Below are 27,107 nucleotides of genomic sequence, written 5' to 3' on the forward strand. Positions count from 1 at the left end.
AAGGGAATATGACTTCAGCTCCAGATACCCAGAGAAAGCTGTACAGTAAGAGTACTGGACCTGGTATGAAACACAGGCCAGTGCAATACAGGCCTGTGGCTTCACAGCATTTTATTTTTTATTTTTTTTTAATTTTCAATTAAATTGCCAGTGATCTCAAAACCTCCACGGAGTATGACTAAAGCTGAACTCTATATGCCTAGCTCCAAATTCCAGTTGCTGGATCTTGTTAAACCTTTGCTGAACTGGTGGCAGTCTTCCAGATTTTGTTACTGTGTACTTACAAGCTGTATTTGAGTTGTTTCTTCACTTTGACTTTTTATTAAATAGGTGAAGATTTTGGTGTCTTACTACGTTGTGCCACCTATGATTTAATTATTCTAAAATCTCTGAACTTCATCCAATTATCCATTAGCATCATTCAATTTACCAACCATTTTAGCATCAGCTTTTGCTGCCATCCAGTTTTGATATGCTCTTGGTATAGCAACACATAACTCATTAATTCAGCACTGGCAAAAGATGTATACCAAGCTGTATATATCAGCTGTAACACGCATCTATTCCTACCTGACTTTACTGAGCTTTCACATTCAAGGATCAGATTGGGTTTTTTGACTAGTGTCATTCTGGGAGTTTATATACAGCTTATAAACCACAGTGGCCTCAAGCCTTTTACATTTCCAGGGCAAGGTTCCAGTGTTCAGCCAACAGGGCAAGTCTTCTGTCTTGAGAAATAAAATTTGACTTCTCCATGTTTTCCAGCAGACATGTTGGCCAGCCAGGTCAGGCTGTAATGTGGGCCTGGATAACTCAGTTTATATTATTTCTATACATCTCATTTCCTCTGAAACATTAACTTCCTTCCACGGATCTGTTTCATCTCTTGATTTTTCTTTAATCTTCCATTTGGAGATCCCAGACGTGAACAAACACAAGGCTTCAAAGCCAATACTAGAGTAATAGAAGGCTGGGCAAAGACAAGCTAATGTAAGTGAGGGGACAATGATGAGATTCCCAAGGTCACTGACCAGATTTTTATTTCCTTTCAGAAAGGAAACTCCCTACATATGTGCATTTACTTCTAAGCTGAAAACAGGGCTATGTGTCTCCCATGCAAATGTGGCTGTCAGCCTTTCTGTTATGCCTCCAGCTTTTCCCTTACATGCAGAGTCCAGGAGTCCTCACAGGCTGCCCAGTGCGCTTGTCATTGGCTGGGCAAAGGGCCAAGCCATAAAACTGTTCCTCACCATTGTCTACTCTGGATTATTAGTAGTATCTACAGTTTTTCAGTTTAGGTGACATCACCATATTTTGAAAACCTGTCCAGCTTCAACAGCAAAGGGACCTCGAAACAAGAGCAAGGCAAACACAGGAATAGCTCAGGAGACTTAAAAAGGTAGCCAGTCTCAGGCCTCACTCACACAGTCCTTCTGCAGTTTGTAATTGTATCAGAAGACATGAAATTAAGGTATTCCTTCCTTTTCTCTCTCTCTGATAAATGACTGCATTATGTTAATATAAGAACACATTATAACTTGGGAAGAATGCCTCAGTATATTAGTCTTGTAATCATTATGAATGGCATTATTAAAGGTTCATGCAGTACCAAAACTTGCAATATTGCTAAACTATTGCAAAGCTTTGTTTGCAGTGGACCTGCATCCCAGTAGCACCAAGTTGAATTTAAAGAGAAGTCTCAAAATGTTATGGATCTCATTTGGACACAGGATACGTATGGGTGTATTTGTGCCACCATCTCCAGTCTCCTCTTCTGTGACGGCTCCAATATCGCTCTGGTCTTTGCTTCTGAGACTGCTCTGTATTGTCACAGAAGCTCCTGGGCAGTGCACCTTTCCTGATACCCTGCACATGCTTAATTCAATGAACTCACATCTCATCATCCATCTTTTATGTCTATGCTCCTGTGATCTCCTAGCACTCGTAGCTTCCGAAGGCTTGAATTGTGCCAGGAATGACTAAGTGATACTTCAGTTCATTAAAAGCACTGCTAACTGAGCTTACTGGAAACAATAAGCTTTAATGCAATGGAAGTCGAAAATAAAAGTGTGGGTGTGAAGAACAAGGGAAGAAATAGTCCGAGAGTTTGCAGTATCTCGATAGACACGGTAATCCCCAATTCATTCTCTTCCTTGTAGCAATGATTTGGCTGGATGAGAACAGATTGCTGGCACATTATCTGCTGCTCCTTCAGCAACTGTCTGTCATCATTCCAAGAGTGAGCCATCACAACAAAGGGAGAAATGGGCCTTCTGTGACAGTCTGATGTTTCATTGACTGAATAAATACAGGAGGATATGGTGCAGGAAAAGTCTTTTTAGTTAGCACCAGTTACATTATAATTATTAGCAGAGATGCTAATAGGTACAGAGTAGGAAGAAACTGTATGGAAGCACCCTATTAGTTATGTGTTACTTTTGCCTCTGCACATGTATTGCTACATCCAAAAAAGCGTTCTGGCCTACAGATTCTCTGGTTATCCTGCCCCTACAATATGCTTACATTTGGCCTCAAGTGACCTCAGTGACTGAGGGGAAGGTGAAGCAATCATAGAGAGGAAAGCTGAACTAATCTTTATACTAGCACTTTGTAAATAAAGTCCAGACACAAGTCTCTATTACCTGTGAACCCTGCAGAGCACAGGTTGGGAAGTTTGAACATAGATGGTGCGTGCATGAGAGAGCACTGTGAAGATACACAACAGGTGTGAGAGCTCACAGAACATGAATCACAAATTGACAAATACTGTATTTTCTTTTGCTTAAATGTGCAGTTCCAAAAGAGATACATACCATTCTTTTATTTTCACATCTGTCCTTCAAATGACCTTGCAAATTCTGACCCATTCCTCAGCAATGATCACATCAGTTTTTAAAGGTTTTTAGAAATTATTCAGTCAGTATTAGTGAGATATAAGGATTTAAGTGGGTGATTTAACAGTGGCAAAAGTACCCAGCCAAGGTTATTATAATAAAGACCTATGAAGACCATGTATTCTTGTTTGCAAAACAAAACAAATGCACTTGGCTGTATGTTCATCTCTTGGCCACACTCCCAAGTGATGCCTTGTTTCCTCCTTTAGAGTCACCAGCTCCATGAAAAAAAATAAAACCACAAAACCAAACAGACAAACAAAGAAAACCAACCAAAAAAAAAACCTGAATTGGTGAAAATCTAAACTTAAGGCCTGTGACTTCCACTGGGGTGATGTAAGTCCTTTGTATCACAAATGATCAGATTGCTTGCAGTTTGCTTTCAATGAATTAAGTCACGCATCCTAAAGAAAGGCTCATAAATCTCACTTGCCTTCTGCTTCATGGTCTATGCCCCAGGAGCAATTATGAGGGGAGAACGGGAGTCCTCTTTCCTGCAAGAGTACCACTCAGCTATGCTTTATACCTGTGGAGTACTCATCCTTTCCACCAAGTAGCTCCTTGTACATCTGAAGTACAGCTGGTTAGGCTGTTGAAATATGCTGGGGGTGTCCCTTCAAATGCTAGTGCAGTAGATCCACCCTAGTGCCTATGAGGTATCATCATGTTTGTTGGGACAGAGTTACAGCATATTTCTTCCTTGCAACCAATTCTGCAGCTGACAGTGAAAGTGTCCTAGAAATTTGTTGGTCAGTCAAGAACAATACAGCATCTCCTTGAAGCAGTAAGCATTTGTGCAGGGTTCAGATGTCATGCAGTTTCAGTGCCACAGTGATCATAGAATCATAGAACAGAATTATAGGACAGTTTAGATTGGAAAGAACCTTAAAGATCATCTCGTTCCATCCCCCTGTCACAGGCAGGGACATCTTCCACTAGACCAGGTTGACCAGGGCCTCATCCAACCTGGCCTTGAGCACTTCCAAGGACGGGACATTCACAGTTTTCCCAGGCAACCCACCACTCTCTAGGTAAAGAATTTCTTCCTAATGTCTAATCTAATCTCCCTTCCTTTAGTTTAACACCATTAACCATCCCCCCTTTTCCTATCACTATCTGCCCATGTAAAAAGACACTCTCACTCTTTTTTTAAAAGCCCTCTTTAAGTATGGGAAAGACACAATGAGATCTCCTCAAAACCTTCTCTTCTCTAGGCTGAGCAACCTGAGCTCTCTCAGTCTGTCTCTATAGCAGAGGTGCTCCAGCCCTCCGAGCATTTTTTTTCCCTCCTCTGGACCCACTTTAACAAGTCCATGTCTTTCTTTTCAGACCTGTATTCAGTACTCCAGCTGGAGTATCAGGAGGACAGAGTAGAGGGAGAGATTGTCTCCATGTTAATCATATGGTAGGGAGCAGGTCAGCAGAAGACTCCTCTGACTGAAACCATCTCAGATCAAAACAAGTGTGATGTGGCCAGTAAGAACATTCAGATTATCCCATCACAGCTCCTGAGCATGTCCATCATTCTCATGTGTCTGCCCCAGGACAGGGGACTTTTATAACTGTATTTCCATATTACAAAATGCAGTTTCTGGAGGAGGAGACTGGGTAGCTTATCAATAATCATCATCACCAATCAACCTGAATTACTTTCCCTGGACTAAATTGATTTCTTTTGGAAGTAAGTTTCAATGTGTTTCAGTTTAAAGAAGGTTATGTACAAGTACAGCAGTTCAGCAGTTAAGGAAATTCTGCTGTGTTCATATTTGAAATGAATAGTAGTTTGTCTTCATGAGGTATATACTGCATAAAGGATGATCCCAGCTAATAAAACTCAAGAGGTCAGCAAAGGATACCTTGCTTAATGAGTTCCAAAAACAGTGTCCAGGGTGTGCTGATGTTTCAACAATTGTGACATCATTCGGTTAGCAGGTATCTGTTCAGCACTCAGACACCTGGACTGCCTGGATAACCTCCTTGCTGCCTCCCTGCGATCTTTCACTCTATCTCGCCAGTCAATATCAGGACAGAGAAAGAGAGAATAGTTATTTTCTTTGCACCTGTTGCAAACTGCAAATTGGATGATGCAAATTAATTACCATCAATATACCTGAAGGCCAAAGAGCCTCCCTATATATATTCTGGAAATTTCTTGTTGTTTCAAAAGTGCCTGCAAGTAAAGATCATGGAAGTATTTGGCCAAAACTTTCACCACAAGATGAAGGAAGCAGTAGAAGAGACTAGAAATCATGTCCTTGGACCCATTTCTATAGTGGAACTGGTATATTAAAGGTGTTTTTGTCAGTAATTATCAACACAGTGCTCACCATATTCAATGTTTACACATAGTCGCAATGGGAAGAAAGTGAACTGCCTGGGTCTCTGAGGTAAGCACTGACTTCTGCTCTGCCTGTTGTGTGGTAACAGAATTTCTTTTTGTCTGGGATATTTCATCCATTCATTAGCAAAACCATGTTTCTAGACTGCTAAAAGACAATCATTTCAAATATTTGCAAAAGAGAGAATGGCTGTGATATTGAGTTCATTTAGACATAGATCCACCAAAGCTCTGAAATTAATGACAGTTAGGACCCTAAATGTTTTTCTGTGTGTAACAGTGATTGCATTGGCAATTATTTGACCTGAGTCAGCAAAACAAGCTTATAAGAACTACCTCAGAAGGTACAAAAAGTTATTCTTTCTCTGTAGAGTACACCCTCTACAAATATATCTTCTCTGAAACCAGATGAGTGGTGATGAGCTTGACACATCAGCTCAGATCACATATGCTAAATTTACAAATGACTACTAAATTGCTGCCATAACCTTCCCATCCACAGACTCCACCCCGTGCCCATTTTAACTCCTCTGTCACAGGAATCTGAGCTCATACCTAGTTATAATGTATTGGATGCAAGACCAGAATCTCACCTGGACACAGCTGGGTTATGCAAAACTCACATATATAAAATTCACGCTATGCAATGGGAAGGGAAAATAATCAACATCTGCAAAGAGCCCAACCCTCCATTGTTGGGCCAAGAGGATTGAATCCAGCTTTTTTTCTTCATGCAGTATCGCTATCTCAAGTCCCAAGCCCAATGGTTGCTAGTTCAAACTCTCAGACAGTGACATTCTTATTGCAAAAAATTAAAATCGTATGAACTCAATGTAGTGATAGTAATTTGGGAGATATAATGGAATGCTGAAGTACCCTGTTTTATTAAACTGATTATTTATTTCCCTGTATCCATTTGTAAATGATTGGCTTAATTAATTCTGCAAAAGGGAGGCTCATTACTAAAGGAAATTAAAGTCCAAATGCATTTTAAATCAATAAAAGAAAATGCCTATTAGTAAGGCATGTGTTTAGCCAGTCAGTTCCCTATGGCAAATCAGCAAGGAAAATACTGTATCTGAAGTCTGAAAAGGGCAAGAAAGACGTGATGTCTGCTAATAACATACACAGACTGTCATGGCAAGGTAACACAGGAATAATCACATTTCACACTCTGAGGCATAAACTGTTTCCCTGCTAAGGCCAGAAAGGTTCGAGTTCCACAAGCATTTCAATTTCATTGTTGTGGTGCAAAATACAGAAGAGGGGAAGAGGATTTTTGGTCAGGTGCATAAGGCTTTTGCTGTTTTCCAGACACCTTTAGGTCCAAAAGTCTCCCAGCTTAAACCACTGCTCCTGGAGATGCTCGCAGAACAACAGTGCTGGTGCAGGTCTAGTATTGGAAGGGAATGGAGGAAGTGAGGAGTGCAAAGGTGTTTGGGCTCCATCTTAGGGAATGTCCTCTGGCCCAGCCTGGGGCACTATCAGTAGAGAAGGGATGAGAGAAAGCCTGAGAGTGAGGTTTCACTGGCCATGTTTCAGACGTGCTAGAATGGATGGTTTGAGGCTTTTGCTTTGAGGCACCTGTGTAGCCAATCCATACTTCAGGCTCAGTGACATACCTTGTGGTGCACAGCTGTCTGTGAGCACCATTACCCTCCCCAGTCCTGTGGCTTTAAAACACTAGGTGAAACAAAACAGCAGTAAAAACTGGACATGCCTGAAAACAAAACACAGTGTCCTTGAGCCTCAGACAAGTGGCATACCCCCTTCCTGCTCTCCCAGGCATGAAGGAGAGGCAGTGAGCTGTGGTGGCCTCAGCTTGTGCTCAGCCTGGCCCTCCAGCCCTCGTCCTGCATTTCCGATAAACAGGGAACAGTTCCTCCTCCAGAGATGACCTGGCAATGAACTAGCAAGGGCTGACGCTCAGCTGCACCACACCCAGCACCCCACTGTGCCGGAAGGTACGATGAGGAGCCAATAATACATAATATATTATTAAAGGCAGCTCTACCCTTTAGAGACTCCTTTGAACATATTATTTACATCACACATCAGCCATCACAGAGCTTTTACTTCCAATAAATCATTAGTGTCACAGGCACCCCAGAGCTTTTATATCCAACAGCCTCAGCAGAGGTTTTCCTTAAGATTCTTTTTATGCTTCTCTTTTCCTTCTTTCCCTTGCTAAATCACAGCCTTGTTGACCTCCATCACCCTATCATTCCCCATCTGTGATAACCTTTTGCTGTGTTCAGTCCTTGCAATGCAAAGATGGGTGTAATGAAGACCTGAGTGCTTGGCAGTGACAGAAGTACTGTGCTGTGAAATTCTTCTTCCTATTTAACGGCCATGCTTGCTAGTATTGCTGTTTCTGCTGGTGGTGAGGGTTCTTGAGTTATAGGTTGTCAGTGGCTTTCAGGCAGTCAAGTTAGTGATTTCTGCACAAAGGCACACACTGGTGAAGAACACCAATAATGAAAGATGTAGGCTGTACTACTTGCCCAAAGAATTAGAAATCATAAAAACATTGCAGATAAACACCTCAGAAAAAGGTCTGCATCAATCATGGTGTAGGAGTTTTGCAAATGGAGCCAAGCAGAACCAAGGCATTTTTGTCACACACAGGGCTCTCCTGGAGATGTTCCGTGTTTGTGTATGGTTCTGATATCTTACAAGCATAATAAACAGGTTTAAAGTATTATATAGGTGAGAATCTGATCCAGATGTGTTGCATAGCTGCACAAGGAGCTTATTGACTACAGTGAGCTACACAGAACTAGAATATTTGTACAAGTCCTTTTCCTTAGTGTGTCCAGGTTCATACACCACAGCAGTTGCTCTGTACTTTTGCACATATAGTCCTAAAATTCAGAGTACAGCCAGGATTACACTGTTGATTCTAAACTCTAGCCTGGATGAGATGTGACTAGGTGTCAGTTAGGTAAATGTGATTATCACAGTAGCAAATGGATGCAACTCATTATAATCCTTTCAGAATTCAGTTATACATAATTGTAAGTGATAATAGTAGTGAAAACTCAGTGGAGGACACCAGCTTGCAGATTGTGTCAGTGAAACACAAACACAAAACTGAACTTAAATCAATCATCATTTACTGCAGACAGACTTTTTAGTGATCTGTTTATTAACAGAAATCTGAATTCTCGGCACCTGAATCCAAAAGACATCAGAACTGGTGGAACACAGAGGCGCTGGTTTTTATGGTAGAGAACATTGCCTTTTTTTAAAGCTTTTTAGAGTTGTATTGGGAAAAAGTCGTAAAATTAGCATTCCTAGAGCCTTTTAGATTACAGAGAAAATAATATTTCCAATACAGGTAATGACAGTTTTCAGGGGTTTTTTTGATTTCTTTTCAATAAAAGCATATTTTTTTCTAAAATTAGGAAAAGTAGCAGTAACACAACACCAATGCTTTACAAAGTCTGAATCTGCTATGATAGACAAAATACTAATTTCTTGCAAATAGTACCTTGCTTAGAGGTGAAGTTACAAACACCTTGAACAATAGTGAGTCCTAATACAAGAATTATCTCTAAGCATTGTTATAGTATTACTGAATTCAATTTCATCCATGCGTAAGTAGAATAACATTTGGTTACACACTTAGTGGAATAAGGGCAGAACATGGAATTTCAAAACTGGTATTAGGAACGGTAGGACATCCTTGGTTTGTAACTGCCATTTCCAAAATGGAAATGACACTTGTAAAGTATGACGATAAGAGATCCCCTTCAATGCAATAACAACATCAGTCTATGAGATCCAGCGGCAGAAGAGTGCCCAAGAGTGCAGAATGTAGAATGAAAAACTCTGTTTACTGCAGTATGGAGTGTTAGCTCAGTTTGTACACAACTTGACCAGGAGACCATTGTTTTTCTTTGCTGCAACATCTGAGGTGTAGGAATTTATTGTTGAACCTCAGAAAACTGAAATCATTTCAGATGTTCTAGAAATAAAACAGGATTATGTCCATTTTTGGGTTTTGAATCTGTGGGCATTTCCTTCTCCCCGTGGCTGGTGTTTTAGGCACTGGGTAGTGCAAAACTCAGAATCTAATTACCAGCACTGACTGATTCAAAATCATCACTCAAAGTGATCTAGAAAACCAGACATGCAAGAAGCAGAGACTAGGTTTTCTGTATCTTAGGCTACAGCATACAGGAGTTCCTTTAAACTCTGTCAAAACAGATGTATGGTTCACATACAATTGTGTGAGTGTTTCCCTTTTGGAAAAAAAAAATTCAGCTCATTCTAAGTTCAGGTTCTAGCATAAATCATCAAGGCAGTCAAATCACAAATTGCTGTTCATATCCTCAGAGGTACAAATGTACCCCAAATTAACATCTGGCATAGTATCATTTCTCATGCAGATTCCACTTACATAGTCACTTTTCCTACTATGACACGTTTACTAATGCTCTGACTATGAGTCCTGCATCCTCTTAGAAAAAGATGATGCATTTCACAAAACAAAATTGTCTATTAACATGGCACATACCATAGATTGGAGATTAGACATATGCTCCTGATTATTGTTACTTTGTTTATTTTTGGCAGTGTAATTTAGTCACTAAAACTTGGTACAAGAGTCTTTACGTTCTCTTTTCATTTTGTCCAGTTCCTTATTCCACACTTTCCATAGGAAAACTCACAGTAAATTCAGCATAATGAACACCATGCTGCCCTGCAAGACTCTTAAGATGGAAGGTGAGTTGTTATTTCCCTGTACTACCAGGATAAATTGCTTTGTCAACACCACACAGCCAAATCTGGGGACAAACCAGGGGAAAAATGCAGTGAAACTAGGATCAAGTGAACTGAGTTTTCTTGCATTTCAGAGATTCACCCAGTTGTTAAAGCAGAGTATTTCCAGAAGGAGAGAAACAGCTTTACTGCTAATCTGTATGGCTGAAGCAAAGTACTCTCTTCTGTCTTCTAAGAGGACATGTAAATTTCCCAGATTAAAATTAGAGTTGGCTGTACTTTTGCTTGGCTGAGTTTTTTTAAAGATGGAAAATCAGGTTTGGAATGATTAAAAATTATATAGATTTGTAATATTTGGCTGGGATTAATCTATTAAATAATTCTGGCTCCTCTCCCAAATAATGGTGGAAAGTCAAAACCATCTTAATTCTGCAAATCAAAAATATTATTTAGTTCAGAATTTACTTCAACATCTATTTTTTTTTTACTTGCAAATGAAACAATTAGAAAAATATAATGAATAAAGTATTATTTTGTTGAGGTATTCTTTCTCAGACTTTTCAATTAGGCACGCATGTTGTATGTCTCTTGTAGCCACTGAAGCAGTGTTTTTTTCTTAAAACTGCAATCAAATGGCAAGATAAATTACTTGTCCAGACAACTTAATATATGTCATTCTCACAGTAGCCCTTTACCCTGGATGTATTCATTGTGATGCAGTTTTATCTCACTGCCACTGTCTGGATTTTTTTAAGCCTAGCAGTGTGAAAGTATTAAGTGTGAAGGAAAGATTCTGAGGTGCCCAGTTTTACCTCACATACTGCCTTTTTCTATTTTAGGACCAGAAGATTTGACTTCAAAGATGTGTTGTACTGTATGCAGTCCATTACTTCTGTAGACATGTGTGCTAAGGAAGAGTCTTTTCTGAGTTCTTCTAGCCAACTCTCAGAACTAAGAATGCAGACTGATACCTGAAATGTAAGAGGATAAGAAACTTTCATCAGAAACACTGAACTAGCTATTCTTGATGAGGTCCACCTGCCCAGAGGGCCCATCAGGGAATACAGTGGGTTAATAGCCCAGTTTAGTAAATTTATTCAAGGCATAAGGACAAACTGCCACCAGACTGAAGAGGTATTTAATTTGGGACAGCTGAGAATAGCTGGATGGAGACTGTGGAGCAGACATATGCAACTATCCCTTGTCTCAGTTCATCAGTACCTAGCTGTATTTCTTTTGAGAAAAAGAAGTTTTAGTATCCCTCTGATACTGACAAAGCTGGTGTAGCATGAATCAGAGCATCAAAAGGTGCTCACTAATGACAGGTATGAATCTGTTTGCTCTAGACCTTTGATGGATAGCATCTAATTCATCCAGCCAATTACTCAAGTGAAAGGATCCTTTTATAAGCTCTTTTGGAGGCTTCTTGGCAAAACAAATAGCACCTCTTAAATATGTTCTTCCATCCAGTAACTCTAATTGGTTTATTTAAATAAAATTAATTTTTGTATGCTACTGAACACCAGTTTTATAGAGGGAGTTTTTACATTAGCCCCTCTTTGGGTCCTGTAAAAGAATTCTTGTAGGATAATTAAAAATGTGTTGTACGCTATAAATATCTGTGCTGGATGGCGCAATAAACCATAAACTACTAGACTGGCTTTGCATTTAAAATGCAATAGCATTCTGTTGCTTTTGTTACAAATCTAATCTAGAGATATACCCTGTGTCATGGAGCAGTGGATTCTGGAAAGGCTACAGCATTCTAATGTTCAATTTCTCCTTTAATAAATCTTCTCAGTAAGACTCCTAGTGTAGGTGAGAGAGGAAAAAAGCATGCACAGAACAAGGCATGCAATAATATGTCATGTTATTGACAGTAAAAGGCCTGACCATTACAAACATTTTATCACCCTGTCTGCAGCATGTGCTTTCTTTCTGTGTGGTGCTAGGAATGCTTAAATCACACCAATATCACTTCTGTGCTCCATAATCATCATCCACGATAATTCTGCAATACACAGCAGACTCTCTCCCTTTGTGTAACCCCAGTGAAATGTATTTCTGGTTCATTCAATGAAAACAGTGAAGACAGAGAAGTCGACCCAGGCATAAAAGTTCTCAGGACATGAAGAGGGTGATGTGCACACATTCCTTCTTTTCTGCACTGTAATTTGATCACTAAAATAGCCATCACAACGGAGTCCATCTGCTAATAAAGCCAACATCTGTTGAGGTCTTTGGATCACTTCCTGGGAGGTATATGAGACTGTGATTTCTCATAAACAAAGCCAGGGTGAGATCCAGTACATTGTGTCTGCATAGTGGCAGCCCTCTGAGGCTGTACTGTGTATGCAGGATGGTGATGTGCAATGCAAAGCTGTGCTGGGGGAGCACACTGGCTTCCTCACATCCTATACTGTCCCCACACATCTGCGTCCCCAGCATGAACCAAGACAAAGAGCTCCACAGCTATGAGGAAACAGGAGACCTGTCATGGAGCTGCTGGAAAAGTGATACCTGCATGTGGGAAATGTATTAAAATCTTTCATTCTCTGGTATTAATATGACATTACTGATACTGTCTAGAGACACTTCTCAGAGGTGCTCCCTAGAAAAACTCTGCCATCCAAGAGCACCTAATATTTTGGTTTTCTGTCTCTAACGTCTGATAATGCAAGGAGGAGCATGCCTTGCGCCCAGCTCTCATCAGCAATGGGTTATCTCTGCTCCCTGTCTATAAGCAGCTTGAAGTCCTGCATTAATTGCTATGACCTTCCAATTCCCTGCTGCAATTCAGACTCAAGTAAACAGAAATAAAAACATGACTCGTGTCAGAGCTGGCTGTGGCTGTTGTCGTCAAGATTTTCAATAGGTTGTGCATGGCCTGAAGTCAAGTATAGTACCAAGATCCCTTATTCTGCAATGAACTTACAAAGCTTTCTTTCAGGTTTATGCTGCAAAATTCAAGAACTGGTGAAAGTTTGTGAGATTTGATTTTCCATCTTGTTCACCAGCTCACAAGTGATGTCTCTTTCCCTTGTTTCTAGGCTCAGTCCCTGATCCTCCTTCCCTCTGTGACAGCATTTTCATGGGACTTTCTCCTATCTACAAGATCTAAAGCACAGCACATTTCACACTGACATAAAGAAAAACTACACAGAGATTTTTATAAGTGATTTAAAAAAAAAAAAAAGTTTCTTTAAAAAACCTCTCACAATGCTCATGAACACTTTGTTTCTCTTCAGCTTAATGAAAGTTAGCAAAATTCCATACAATTGACCTATACAGGTCTTTAAAGGAGCTAATCCCCATTAGTAGACCACTTCTGTCCTACCTCCATAACAAACATTGACATATCACCTGCCCTGGGAAATGCTAGACCTAAAAAACCAAAATTCTGTCTCTTAGGTTCTCATTTATGCTAGGGATGCATGCTATCTTAGTGTAGTCACAGAGCAGGGATTTAAGAAGAAGAGAATGAGGAACTGAGTGGAATCGGCAGCTAGAATTTGTTTGCCTGCGAAAGCAAGAAAAGGAAAGGATGGGAAAATCTTTCCCAAAACAGCTATCTAAAATCTGTGCTGAATCTGTAGCTCAAAGCCTGCTTTGCCTAGATTTGTCTTCAGTATAGATATGGCTTGCTTCTATTACAAATACAGGGCAATGTCAGCAACATTGCTATTACCATACGTAGCAATGAGACAAAAGACAGCTTGAACTGTGTTGAACAAGTGTATCTTCTTTGGATATCCTCTGACAGCCATGCCTGTACTGAGGAGCTCTAGCTAGGACAAGCAGAAAAACAAAGCATAAGTTGATTTTATCTTCTTGACAAAATTCTCCTTGAGTTTTACCATAAACAGAAAATTATGGTAAGTGGACTGCTCATTAGGATGAGAAGTCTTGATAAGGTCAGCATATGGGCAAGTGTTGTACAGGTCAAAACCAGCTAACAAACTATGTGTCATTTTTCTGCCCCTGTCTTCTAGAAAACGACAGAAATATCTGGGAATTTAGTGTTGCTTCTCCTTTCACAACTACTTCTTTTATATGAGGCTATTTTGATTATCTCTAGAATGATTTCTCCTAACTTGCTCTTTTTTGGGACAGAAACAACTATAGCCTCATGCTTTAGGCCACAGTTCACCTGAATTAATTGTCATAGAAAGGGGCAGGTTGTACATGTATAAAAAACAATCAGGTGCTTTAGCTGCACCAATTGCTTCAGCTGCATTTTTTCAGGAGTTTTCAGCGGCCATTCTCTGTGCCCATCTGATGCAATACCACAGCTGTATTTCTCAGAGCTGGTTAAAATCATGGTATTGCTGTTAGGATTCTCCTGCTAGCTGCATAGCAGGACACTTTAAATGTCTGTCCTTTTAAGCAAGAAAATTAAACAGTGAATCTTCTCATCAGAGAGTTTCTGTGAACTCCCCTCCCGCCCCGCTGTTCCGCAGTTATACACAGTAGGGAAGGTTTCTGGTTTATAATAATCCTTTATAACACTCACATTCTGTTCTTTGAAGTGTGACAGAAGAGCTGTACATGGCTATTCATCAACAGTGTAACAATTCCATAAGGTATCACCAGATGTTAAACACAAGTGCTCTACAGGTGAATGCACAAAAAAAGAAGTTAATGGGCTCAAATACCATGTATTGCAAGGGTTTAATCCAACACACTTGTGCTCTCAAACAGTTGAAAAAAACCTCTGGACAGGAGCAAGCTGCAGTTCAAATAAACTTTAATCCCTGTGCGGTAGTGGTAGAGGTATGTTTGATAGGTATTCTATCAAATCCACGGTGTGAGGCATTTTAGTCCAAACTACTTGAGCAGCAAATAAAACTTCTATGTCCATACATCATGTATGCATGTGTAAATAGGGGCACCCGACTGTACAATTTGCTTTGCTTTACAATTAGACCATACACCATTTCTTCAAGTCTGTTATGCCACTGAGTGTATATGTGCATGGGATGCATATTTACATTTCATTAAAGCTTTTCAGACATCATTGTCCAAAACATCTTTGTCCAAAACATGCTGACAAATACAGCAAATAATAGCTATCTCAGCGGTTATTATGTCTGCCTGGTGCTCTTCCCCTCCACCCTGGTTATCTTGTTAAAGGGCCTGTACAGGAGCCTAGCCTTCATTTCACCCGCAGTGGCAAAAACCACATGCACAACAAGCAGCAGGCTGAAGAATTATGTTCATGCCTTGACCCTGAGACTTCCTGAACCAGTTTGGATTGGCTCTCCCTTTGAAACTGCTGGCTTCCACAGGAAGTTCATAAATGGGCCCAAGTCACAGCAATTGACGTAGTCCCAGTATTTTTAACTCAGTTCTTCAAGAACTACCTAAAATGGGTGGTGTTTCATGGACACAAAGAACTGGCTGGCTTTTTCAAAAGCAAATGTCAGTGTGCTGGGTAAAATGCAAAGCATTGAAAGCAAGCGAGTAACGTAGCTTTTGCTGCTCTGGGGATGTGATGGTGTGTGTTGTGAAGCTGCATTGCACTCCCCCATGTCCCTGTGTCATCATCACTGCAGCTCCCAACACTGCAGGCAGCCATTGTATCCAAAGAGCTAAACCACAGGCCTGTGTTCCACATCCCTCAGTTTCAGGTGTGCTTGGATCCACTGATTAAGCCTTGATGCAATCTCTTTTCCTATATCCTACTCACTCCCCCACATTGTTGGTGTCTTAGAAATTATTTGCAAGACTCATTCAGAGATGTTAAAGTTCTTTTACTCCCTAAATCTAAAATACCCTAAGAGGAGTTTGTGAAATGCCCATGGTTTGTTCCATCCACAATGACAAGAAAGACAAGCAGAAAAAAAAAATGTTGCAAAGAAACACAAGTATTAAATCTTTTGGAGAATGATGGATGCAAATGGGCATGAAAACCTTACTTCTAAGATTTTTATCTTTTTCACACAGCTCTAACAAAATGCAAGTGCATTAAAGACATTCCTTTTCATTAATTTTCTTTGCACTTTGTTTTCTCATTACCTGTTAAACAGGAATTTAATCGAAAACATGCTTTTTATTTACATCTCTGCATTGCACAGATGCTATAATTTGACAACAGGTTCAAATTCAACGGTGTTGAGTGCATTGCTCCTATGTTCCTACAAAAAAGACATTTTCTTGTTTGCAAATAACTTAATGGAATGGGATGAAAGATTGTTATTAATGTTAGCAGTGCGTATGATTTCAAAACTATTTAATTAATTTATAAGTTAGCAGTTTTATCCAAGGGCCATGATAGCCCTTAAAGCAACTTCTGAAATTCACTGTCTAGTCTGATTAGTTCATGATTTGGGATTTTCTGGTCTATACTTAACTGACGTACTTTGAAACATAAACAATGTATATATTATTGTTTGGAGAAATTGACAGGAATTAAAAAAATAAGCAGAGCCCCTTCTAGCAAATAGGCTCTCTTCTCATTCAGTCAAGAAGTCAGAAAACTTTCTTACTGAAGAACAAAGCAAGCTCTCCCCATTTCCCCTTCCAGCCACAAAAATTAGACCCACTGGATAAACCAAATATTTTTTAATATTCTTTGGTTTCTGCCTGCAAATTGTAGGCTCCGAATTCAGTATTCATTTACAAGGTACGGAGTTAATTTGACGTCTTTATTTTTTATTTAATTTTTTTTTCACTGATAAAGGCTTATCTTGTATTCTTCCAATCTCTCTTGTAAGCATTTCCTGAGAGGGGTGTAAGTCAGCCAACATAGAAAATCTGCCTATGATACCTAGCAGGGAAGGCCTTGCTTGTTTGGCCAAGGCTAGCAGGTCTTACACAATAATTTATTACAGTACCTTTCTGTTTCCTGGTCTGTGATTTGCTGCTTGTTCTCAAAGCCAGTGAAGCTGCTCATATCCACATAGCCATCATTCTCATTAGCAGCAGATAATGCTCTGCTGGGATCTTCAAAAAACTCGGTAAAAGTTCCTGCTCTGGTGGATCTCCGAGGAGGAATTTGTATGTTTTCATAGTCTGAGCTCATAGCAGGAATGTTCTCATAGTCAGAAGTGTCAGCATTGGGAAAAGAAATAGACCTAGGTTTCGTTAATGGGAGTGGCATGAAAGGAGGTCTGGACCGGTCCTCAAAGGACTCCACCCTTGACACACTCCTGTTGAAGGACTTGGGCGTTCCTTTTTTTTTACCATCCTTATAGAAAAGAACAGCCGAGGGAGACTCAGATGCACGGAGCTTCCCCATATGTGATTTTAACTGAGGTGAGCTACTTAGGCTTCTCCCTTCCAGCTCCATCAGCCTGGGAGGCCCATGATAGCTGGACTCCGATGAGGACCTTGAAGAACAAACATTAACATCTACATGGACTTTATTTTCACTTTTCTTCTTGAACTTTAGAGTAAGGAACCTCTTAAAAGAAGATTTCTTTTTCTTGGAATACTTAGCAGGTGAGTCATTCTCTATCAAAAGTGAAGGTGAACTTTTAGTGATTGGCTTTTTAGTGATGTAGGCAAGTTCAAATGGAGGTGGTATATCAACAGCTGAGGATGGAGTAGATACCCCACATGATGAGAGATGATTTTGCTGGGAAAAACTACCTGAGGAACCATTGACACAAGGCAAAGATAAATTGTCTTCTGTCCTTTTTATTCTGACACCATCCAGTACACAGACATCACTTTCTCTGTAAACAGAGATAGGTAACTCTCTCCCTTCAACAGAATAAGATCGAGGATATAAAATAAAGCGTCTTGACTTGGTTGGTAAAGCCCTATTGGCTTCCACTGGTTTTTCTTCCAATGAAAAGGAATTATTGCTTAAGTCTTCTGCCCCAGAGCCATTTTGGGAAGACGGCAAATCAGTTTCAGGTCCAGTTTCTTCTGGAACAGTTTCTGGGACATAGCCTGGAATTCTCCCAGAGAGAGATCGTGTTCTAGTGACAATACTTTTGCAATCAATGGGCAGCAAGTTGTTTTCACCATCCATGCCTAATTCTCCCCTTTTACTGTGACCAGCTCCTAAATCAGTCTGCGCATCATGGACAATTTCATTTTCTTCAGGAAGCACATAAGGATCATCTAGGGAATCACTGCTAGCTTCTCTTTCCTCTGATTCATCAGTCACAATGACCACTTCAGGGACTGCTAGATTTTCATGCAAAACATGTTTGGTCCCACAGTCTACATTAATTTTGCTATGCTTACAGATTTCTACGTCTTCCTCACATGGGACCTCTTGAGGTGAACTTGGGATACTTCTGCTGAGGCTGTTTGCTTCCACCTCATTGTCTTTGAGATGCAACTCATCTGACTTAGAGGCTTCTACAGTATTTTCACTATGCTCTTCAACAGTCCCATCTTCCATCTCTGGCTTTATCCCTAGACTACAAGGTAGACTATCAGAAATCATGCCAACTTCATGCAGAGAGGCCCCTTCTGTTTGAAGATTCTCATCTGAATGTTCCACGGGTATTTCCTCACCACATCCATTCTCAAAAGGTGCAATCTGACAGCCATCCTCCATATTCTCTGCATTCACAATTTCTTCTTCCCCTTTCTCAGAGTCTTTGCTTGCTTCACAGGCTACCTCTGATGTTGTCTCACTTCTCCTCTCAGTGATCTGGCAGCCATCACTGGCATTTCCTGTGTTTGTATTATAGTGCTCATTTAGGTCTACTTCCTCCTCTTCGGCTGCTGCTTGATGCATGAACTCTGCTAAACCATTTTTGGCATCTTCACACAATTCTAAGACAGGACTCATTTCTTCACTGGCCTCCTCAGGCAGCATGTCAGGGTTTGCACAGTCATTATTTTCTAAGTCCCTTTCCATGTTTGAATCAAGCTCTGCATGCACACTGTGGTCATCATTATGTGGTAGATGCACATCTGCCATTTCTAAAATCTCAGGCTGCTCCTCCTCCTCTTGCCCTGTCTTCTCACAAGCTGGGATTGATTCGTCTTCAGGAAGTGGCATTGCAATGATATCTCTACAGGTATCACCCATTAGTTTCTCATGTCTATTCAAAATGTTATCACTGTCAGTCTCACAATCACTACTGCTCTTGACCAGTTCCAGCATATAAGAAGTTTCTTGCCTGTTTTTTGTTTCAGTACAATCACGTACAGCATCCTCATCTTCACCTGCTTTCTTGGCAGCATCATTATCCCCATCTGGGGCATCTAAGGACTCCTCACAAAGTGCTTTGGACTGGTCACAGTCTCTGGATGACTCCTCACAATCTGGTTCCCCTGGTTCAGCAGTATCTGAAGAGGTACAGTGCTCATCTTTGATGACTTCTTGATTACTGGTATTCTGATCACTAGCAATGTTATCCTCTTCCTTCTCTATCTTTTCTGGAGTTTCTGAGACTTCATTTTCCACAGAGCAATCTAGGTTTTGATCATGCTCATGTTCCAAATCATTGCAGTCTTTGCTGGGCAGCTGAGCTTCAGGAACTACAATGTATTCACTATCTGCCTCAGATTCTAGGCAATTAGCATTGCATTGGTTTCCTTCACAGAGTTCTCCATCAAGACACACCAGTTTCCCATTTGCACATTTATTTAAGTTATTGTTGGTAGAAACACTGGATTTTCCCTCAGTGTCAGCTGAGAATTTTGGCTTGGGAGCAATTGGTGGCTTGGGACCCCTAGACCCAGAGTTCGGGTTATGAAGAATATCAGCTCTTGGCAGTGAAGGTGAAAATTTGGAGACAGGTGCTGGAGAAAGATGACCAATGATCTTTGGTTTCGGTGCTAATGGTGGTTTTGAGATTTCTGGAGAAAAGAGAAAAAAGTCATTTTAGTCATCTTGGTTCCTTATTAAAGCCAGCAGAATATACCCTGAAATATCAGTGACTTGTAACGCAGAAGTAGCCCAGCTCAGCCAATAAAAGGCTGAGCTCTGAAAAGAGAACTGAAGGAGCAAAGCATATGGACTGTCCTTCCATGTAGCACTGTAGCTATTCCAGTGAGCATAGTTTAAGGTCAAAACTGAACTGAACTAGATGCTTTCTAGTGCTAGTGCAGACACATATGTAGGGGAAATCAAGCAGACTGGCAATAAACTAGATTGAAACTACATGAATTAAATCATATCTATATCACCATTTTACTCACAGTAGTTTGCCTGCCGCAGCCATTTCCAGCTGTCTTGGTCCTGAAATTCATATTCTTCAAAAACTAAATGAAATGCTGAAATACTGCATAGATAGGCAGCAAAAGGGATGCTCCCTTATGAGTTTTTTTATGGGATGAAATATGTAGTGTGAGGAAGCCAGCATGACAAATGGTTATAGATAGCAAGAAGCAGGGAGAAGTGGTTTCCTCCTATTGCTGTTTCATACCCATCAATAGATATATTACATAGTTAAGCAACCAGAAATCTCCAATTATTTTTATAATTTTAATTTACACATTGTGTTGGAAAAAGCAAAGTTCTGTATTGTAAGGAAAAGTGCAGGACAAACTATTTCATTATGACAAAGACAGAAACAATTCTTTGTGCACAATCTTCATGCCCTACTCACAAGAAATAACAGAACAGCATCTCAAAAGACAAAAAGTTGGGACACTGTTCCTATGTAAAATCCTATCCAAAATCATGGTATAAGTTTCAGAAAGTGTAGCTACTGTGCTGTTGTATTTAGAGTATTTTGAAATGCAGACTTTAGATATGCAGAAGTGCAGACAGAACTGAGCTGTGCACTGTACTGAGAATAAAGGAATACTAAACGTAAACTGCTTGAAAAAGATTCTCTGATTGTCCTGATATCTGGTGGCATGGCACTTTTCTTATTGTTATCCTAGTATAATTGGAGTAATTTTTACTGAACTACTACTGGCCTATTTGTTTGGTTAGACTCTGGGGGGACATAAAAGGCTGTTTCTTCTGATCTTCTTAACCTTCCCGAAATTTCTTCTAGTACTCAGAAAGAAGCCGACAATTTGGCATTCTGATGTAATCAGAATACAGTCTTTCTAGAGTTATGAGACACCAGACATATCTCATCTAAGTTAAAAACTGAATCAGTGATCTCAGCCCAGAAGGAATGAAAAGTCTCTTCTATACCGCTTAAGGATTGTTCTGTATCTGGAGTTTTATCCAATCTGGCTGCATGTGTGAGACTTAACTCATGAAAAAGGAGGGAGAGGGAACTATATTCACCAGTCTGCAGTTCCTGCAGTTTCACAGTATCCACTGCTGTTTTAGGCTGCTGCATGTCTGTCTAATCACAGACTGGGTAACTCATCTTTCCCGCCCCATTAAGTCCTTTGCCTCCCTTTTCACATCTGTCCCCCCCGCGCCCCCCCTCCCCTTTGGGTTCCCACTCCCTTTCCACCACCCGTGGTCCCCCTAAAGAAAATTTATGTGGCAAACATTCCACCTTTGCTGAAGTAACATTGCTCCTTTTGCAGGCAGCAGCTGAAGGCTTCAGAGTACTGAAGACTTTTGCCAGCTCGAAACAGGGAGGCAATAGAAGTGGGTTTAGTATCTCGTAAGCCTGGCACCCCAGCAAGATCTACCTTTTGCGTTTTTAAATCAGTTATTGAACATCCTAAACTAACTTTCTGGTAGTAAAATGAATGAAATTTTTATTGGTTAAAACTGAGTCTTTACACCTTTACCACCATATTAAGACATTTTTAGAACTAACTCCAAGGAAAAAAAACCATCACTTTGGAGGTACTACACCACTTTCTGCAGTGCTTTCCTAGGAATATATATCCAAGAGCAGGATACAAATACTAGTTTGTTCCTGGAATGTGACAAAACTTGAAATCTCTATATTCTCATACTTGTTCTTTTCAGAGAGTGTCTGTGCTGAAACAGTGAATAATGAGGAAAAGACTGGACTTTAGAGAATGCCAGAACCTTCCAAGCTTTGTCTTATAAACAAATTTGAAATAAATTAATGACATGAACTCATTTCCTTTAAGTAAAATAACCATGGAGACATCCACTTAAAAGAAAAACAGCTTAAACAGTTACCCACCTTCAGTCCACTGATAATTTTCTACAGCTAAAGGATCAAATAATCCTGAGTTTTTCCTTCTGCTACCCTCTGGTCCACTGCTGTTGGAAGAGAACTTATGGTAATGGACCCTGTTCAGACTCTGGTAATAGGCATTGTCATGTCCTTCTCTTACACACTTGTGCCAGCTACTGGTCACTACTGTCTCCTTGCGTAGCTCTTTTCCTAACTGCTCTGTTTGTGGATCTTGCCTTTCATGAGGCTCCTTAAACAATTTTTATTTTTCTTTGGTGGGGATATAAGGAAGAGGCAGCAGGAGGAGTACAAGTGTTTGCTTAAAAAAATAACCCAAAAGAAAGCACAGCTTCTTGCTTTTTATCACAATTTCATTCTGCCTCAATTTCTGCTTCCTTTGCTATCTGAGCCATTTGAAAGGTTCCTGGCTGTAACTTCTAAAAGGACACAATGCAACATTGCACCATAAGTAATGTGTATGTTCACAAATAATTGTGCATGTTTATTTTAGGATGTATTTTATATTAGAGGGAGACACACCCACCTCATGCTTAAAAGGAAACTCTTGGGGAATACAAATTCCTTTAGACTGCTCCTCCCCTTATTGTTCAGTGCTTCCTTGTACTGACAAGGACCGCTTCCTCTCCTTACCCACCTTCCTTCAGGCAACCCTGCATAGTTCTGTTCCTGCCATGATCCATATGAAATTACATTACATTAGTCTCCTCCTGTCCAAGTTTCTAAGCAGTCAACAGTAGTATAGCAGCTCACCTGGAACTGATCTCCTGGAATAGCAATCAGCCCACACAGCTTTCACTGTTCAAGTGTTTCTTGGAAACAATATACATTTTGTAGTGTGGTATTACCAGAAACACTGCAACTACCCACTTTCAAATGTTTTTAAAATTCAGGATTTCAAATTTAGCCTACAATTTAAATAAGGCTTATAAGGGACCATACCTACAAAAACACCACCGACAAGAACTAACTAAACACCGAGGCTTCACATTTGCCTTGATATATGTAGACATGTCCCAGGGCCATAGTCTTTGCTAGTGCTTCAAGAAAGTACATAGCTCCACTGTGCCAATACTCCAGCCTTGGCCGATGCTGCAATGCAGTTCAGGCCTCTTTTAAGATGCTGAAAGTAGCTTTTTCTGACCAATGAACTTTTGTGGACCTGTTTCCTTTATGCCTTTGGCAATAATTCAACCCAGACGTTAAAATGGGAAAGGCACGGAGGACAGAGGGCAGAACTGCATTGTTTAGGGATTTGCAGAGCTTTTGGGTAGAAGGGATGGGGCAGGTGAAGGGACAATACTACAACAGCAGGGTGGGACTACACCAAACCCAGAATCCCGGTAGAAACCAGGTCTTGTCTGCCACTGATTCTGCCCAGGAAGAAGGGATTGAGATCCACAGATGGAACGTGTCTGAGAAACAGGAAGTAGAGGGAGACTATCCAAACGAGGACATCAGAAAGTCTTGTTCAGCTCTGATTAGGAACTTTATAATTTCACATAGCTCTATCAGAATGAAGTTTAAACTGATTTTCTAGAAGGTTTTGGTCTAAAGTCAGCAAAAGGTAGACTATACACCTTATTTAATCCTGTAATTAATTGTTCATTTAAAAAATGAAGCCCTTATCTCCAGTTAGTGCTGTCTTGCTTCTATCTCCAGCATTTATTATTGTTTCTTCCATATCATTAATTGTGCAATATTTGATGCAGAAATAGTTCTCTTTGTTTTACAGCATATAAGTGCGTCACTTACTTCACACTACTCGAGAAAAGCCTGAGATTACAAAAATTATATAAGAAGTGGAAACAGCTGCATGGGAGTCACTTGAAATGGAAAAGATATTCAGACTAAGATTTTCAAACTATGTAGGAGTGCAAGTCTTCCTTTCGATTGGGATTTCAGTCCAGATTCAGGTACCAGTTTGACCTGAACAGGTATTAGATACTTACATGGCTTTTGAGAATTTGGACTTCAGGAACTTGAAATACAAGGTCCTGGTCAAAATCAGCAGGCCCTTAAATGCCTCTGAAATTTATGAAAATGGTATTTCATGTTCTTCATAAGTCTGATACTTTTGAGAAACATCTATCCTCTCTTATCAGTATATGTTCTTGTGACCGAAGGTACTCTGTATATAGCAAGAGGGCTCCCCAGTATGAAGACAGACCTATAGTCTGTAGTAAGTGTCCCAACAATTCCCATTTAAATTTTATCATCTTAAAAGTAATGACTGCATTATTAACAGCTGGGCTGTCAAAGCACACCCCACTCTGCAGAACTAAAATGCTACTATGTACAGTTACAGGAATACATCCTCTATGATTAGATCAATGCATTATGACTCTGGGATATCAGATCAATACCTTATAAATTTATGTTTCTATATAGCTTTATTGCAGTCATCTGTAAATATAACATAACAACATAATATCCCACAGTGAAATTCTGTTGGAGAAGGGGAAAAAATCAAAAGGCAATAAAATCAGGAAGGGCTATGTTTCAGTACCAAAAACATCAAGATCCTAAAAATTCTCCCATGTTTTCACTGTCTCTAGTAGACTGTACACAGAAGTCTTGCTGGTGGGCTCAGCTATGAAAAATCACATGTACATGACAAATAATCTTGGTTCTAAACTACTACTATATATTTCTTTTTAATGTAATTGTAAGTGCAATGTTACCACTTTGGCTCTGTTTTCACAACAGTAACTTAACACTGACACAGACAACCTGTTGTTTCATGTATTGCTTCCTAGGAGCCAAAGAAGATGGTTAAAATTCTCTGACAGGTCCATGTAGCATCTTTTCCTATATCACTTTCAGTAGCAGCTGAAAGAATGTACAGTTCGCTTATATCTCTGAACAACCTGGAGTCTAATGTCTGTACATTTTTCTTCTGGGCAGCATCATTTCAGCACCTGGCAAAAAAATTCCTAGAGGCTGGAAGGTCCTACACATGAGGCTGGTCTAGTCTCTTGTCTCTTACCACAAATTTTCTGTGACCTTGGGTGGATTGCTTCATCTTTCTTTTCATATCAGTTCTGCATCTCTGAGGATAATCCATAGCTCCCTTCCTGTTATCTCTCTGTCATTATTTTAACTTCTGTGGGATCAAGGCTGCCATATATGCCTGCACATATGACTCTGCTTACCGGTGCTATGCATTACCTACTATAATACAAAGATAGCTAATGCTGGTGCCCAAGTTGTACCAGTTAATAAATATCCCTCTCCTTCAGATTCAATAGGAAGTTCTGCTTTGCACTGATGGGGGAGACATTTCTCGCATTGTGCAAACATACAAAAAAAACAAAGGCTGAGAAGGGATATGAGCACTCTATAAATACAACCTGGAGGTAAACACCAGAAGAGGAAAAGAGCTATTTTTAAACAAAGGGACAATGTAATCACAAGAATAAATGGTGTTGAATCTGGTCTGGAAACCAGAAGTAGCAGGAGAGCTACCTGAAAATTTTTGTTTAGGATATAATTGGAAGAATTAATAAAAGCAGTAGTAACAACGGGGGCCGCTTTTGATAATGAAGGCAGTCCCATTTGGTCCTACGTTCCTGAAAAATAAAAACTTCTAATAAAGTTTAAGTCTTTACAAATGGATACATCCTTACCCTGTACTTCCACTGACAACAGGAGTAGATTAGAGCTGGTCTATTTTAAATAATGGAGAGATGAAGAAAGAGAAGTAGGAGCATCATTGCTAAAGTTATTTTTGGCTGGCTTCATTTTCAAATGAGTTTGAAGGTGAGTTTGAACCCTGGGAAGGACAGAACCCAGTCCAGACCAGGATCAGAAAATAGAATGGAAATATAACCAGATTTTAGGAAAGTGTCTCACTCCCTACTCCAAAAGGAAAGTTACTCCCTAACTTTAAACTCAGAGGAGTGGTATGACACACTGATACAACAGTGGAGTGCTGGGTTTGACCTAGAAGAGCTTTTCCAATCCTATGTATCATTGCTTTGGCAAACAATGATTTACAGTTTCCCAACACAGAGCAGTTGTAGGGCAAGGTATCTAGCGGTAAAATCTCTGGGCTTCAGGATATACCCATACATTGCAAGTGAGGTGCCCAATAATATTCACCTGGAACAAGGAAACACAATGAAAAATTTTAGGGCTAACAAAAAAGAGCTGTTGCTCTTCATCCTTAATTCCAGAAGCAGCTTTAAATTTTTCTAAATAACTCCACTTAGCATTAATTATTTCCTGTATTCTTGTTTTTCACATACATGCCTCATCCCTGAAAATCAGAAAGTCTTGGTGAACAGTTTAAAGTTTGCCCCAAATTTCCAGTGGCTTCTTTTTATGTTTTAACTCTTGAATGCCTTGTTCCCTTATTCTGCCTCTTTCACCTCCCCAGTTTTCATCAAGGAAAAATTCTGCAAAGTTAACAGAAAGGAGGAGGAAGGATTTGGGTTTGCCTTAGTGAGCAAATTCTGAAAAAAACATTACCTTTCCCTGAAAATATACTCTTGGAAAGAAAGTCACAGCAAATTCCCTAGAAAATTCGTTAACGGTTTCATGTACTCGAGGTAGTAGTGAGCGCACATCCGTGTCCCTTAGCAAGCACAGCCTTGCCAGTTTGCCAGCCTGGTTGTCCCCGGAGCACCTAACCTCGCCCGCCCTTGATCCCTTACCGGCTGGCCAAGCAATGGGGCACTCACAGCCTCGGGGAGCCATTGAGCACTCGCTGGACCGCGGGGAAAAGGAGGGCCGGCCCTGGACGGAGGGTGCCTGGGGGAGAGGTGCTAGCCCCAGCGGCACGGCCCAGAACTCGCCGGCCCCGAAGGAGGGATGCCGGGACTAAGGTGGATGAGAGCCCTGGAGGAGCTGTGTCCGGGCAGGGGGTGCTATCCTGGGGATGGGATGCGCCGGCCCGAGGGAAGGAGGGTGCCGGAGGAAGGAAGCCCGCCCGGCGTTTGCCGGCCCCGGGAAAAAGATGTCCAGAAGCAGCGACCCTTCCCGGCGAGTCCGCGCGCTTACCGGCGTTGTTCATCTTCCACCCCAACTTCGCTCGCCGGCTGCTCCGGGCGCTCAGCGCATGGCCCCGGGGGCCCCGCCGCCCTCGCCCCTCGAGGCCGCGCCCGGCCCTACAACCCCTGCGGGGGCACGGAGCGCAGCGGG

The 27,107-nt window shown here is 40.6% G+C and overlaps 1 protein-coding gene across 4 annotated transcripts in view; it reads right to left on the bottom strand.

Annotated features, from left to right (window-relative positions):
* FGD5 (FYVE, RhoGEF and PH domain containing 5) overlaps positions 1-27,101 on the bottom strand; it is a 77,290-nt gene extending 50,189 nt beyond the window's left edge. Inside the window, exons 1-2 of one of the 4 annotated variants that reach the window (XR_001523906.3) lie at positions 26,621-26,715; positions 16,797-19,731 (exon numbers count right to left, since the gene is read on the bottom strand). Coding sequence is in view for 3 of the 4 variants with exons in the window: in XM_015641020.2 (XP_015496506.1) it covers positions 16,797-19,731; positions 26,621-26,663 (2,978 nt within the window). In the remaining variant the exon portion in view is untranslated. Of the gene's footprint in view, positions 1-16,796; positions 19,732-26,620; positions 26,767-26,966 lie in introns of those variants that run through there. The other 3 variants (XM_015641022.1, XM_015641020.2, XM_015641021.3) reach the window with 3 other exon arrangements.
* Positions 27,102-27,107: the final 6 nt, after the last annotated feature.

The sequence above is a fragment of the Parus major genome, chromosome 12 (assembly GCF_001522545.3).
Source record: "Parus major isolate Abel chromosome 12, Parus_major1.1, whole genome shotgun sequence".
Lineage (NCBI taxonomy): Eukaryota > Metazoa > Chordata > Aves > Passeriformes > Paridae > Parus > Parus major.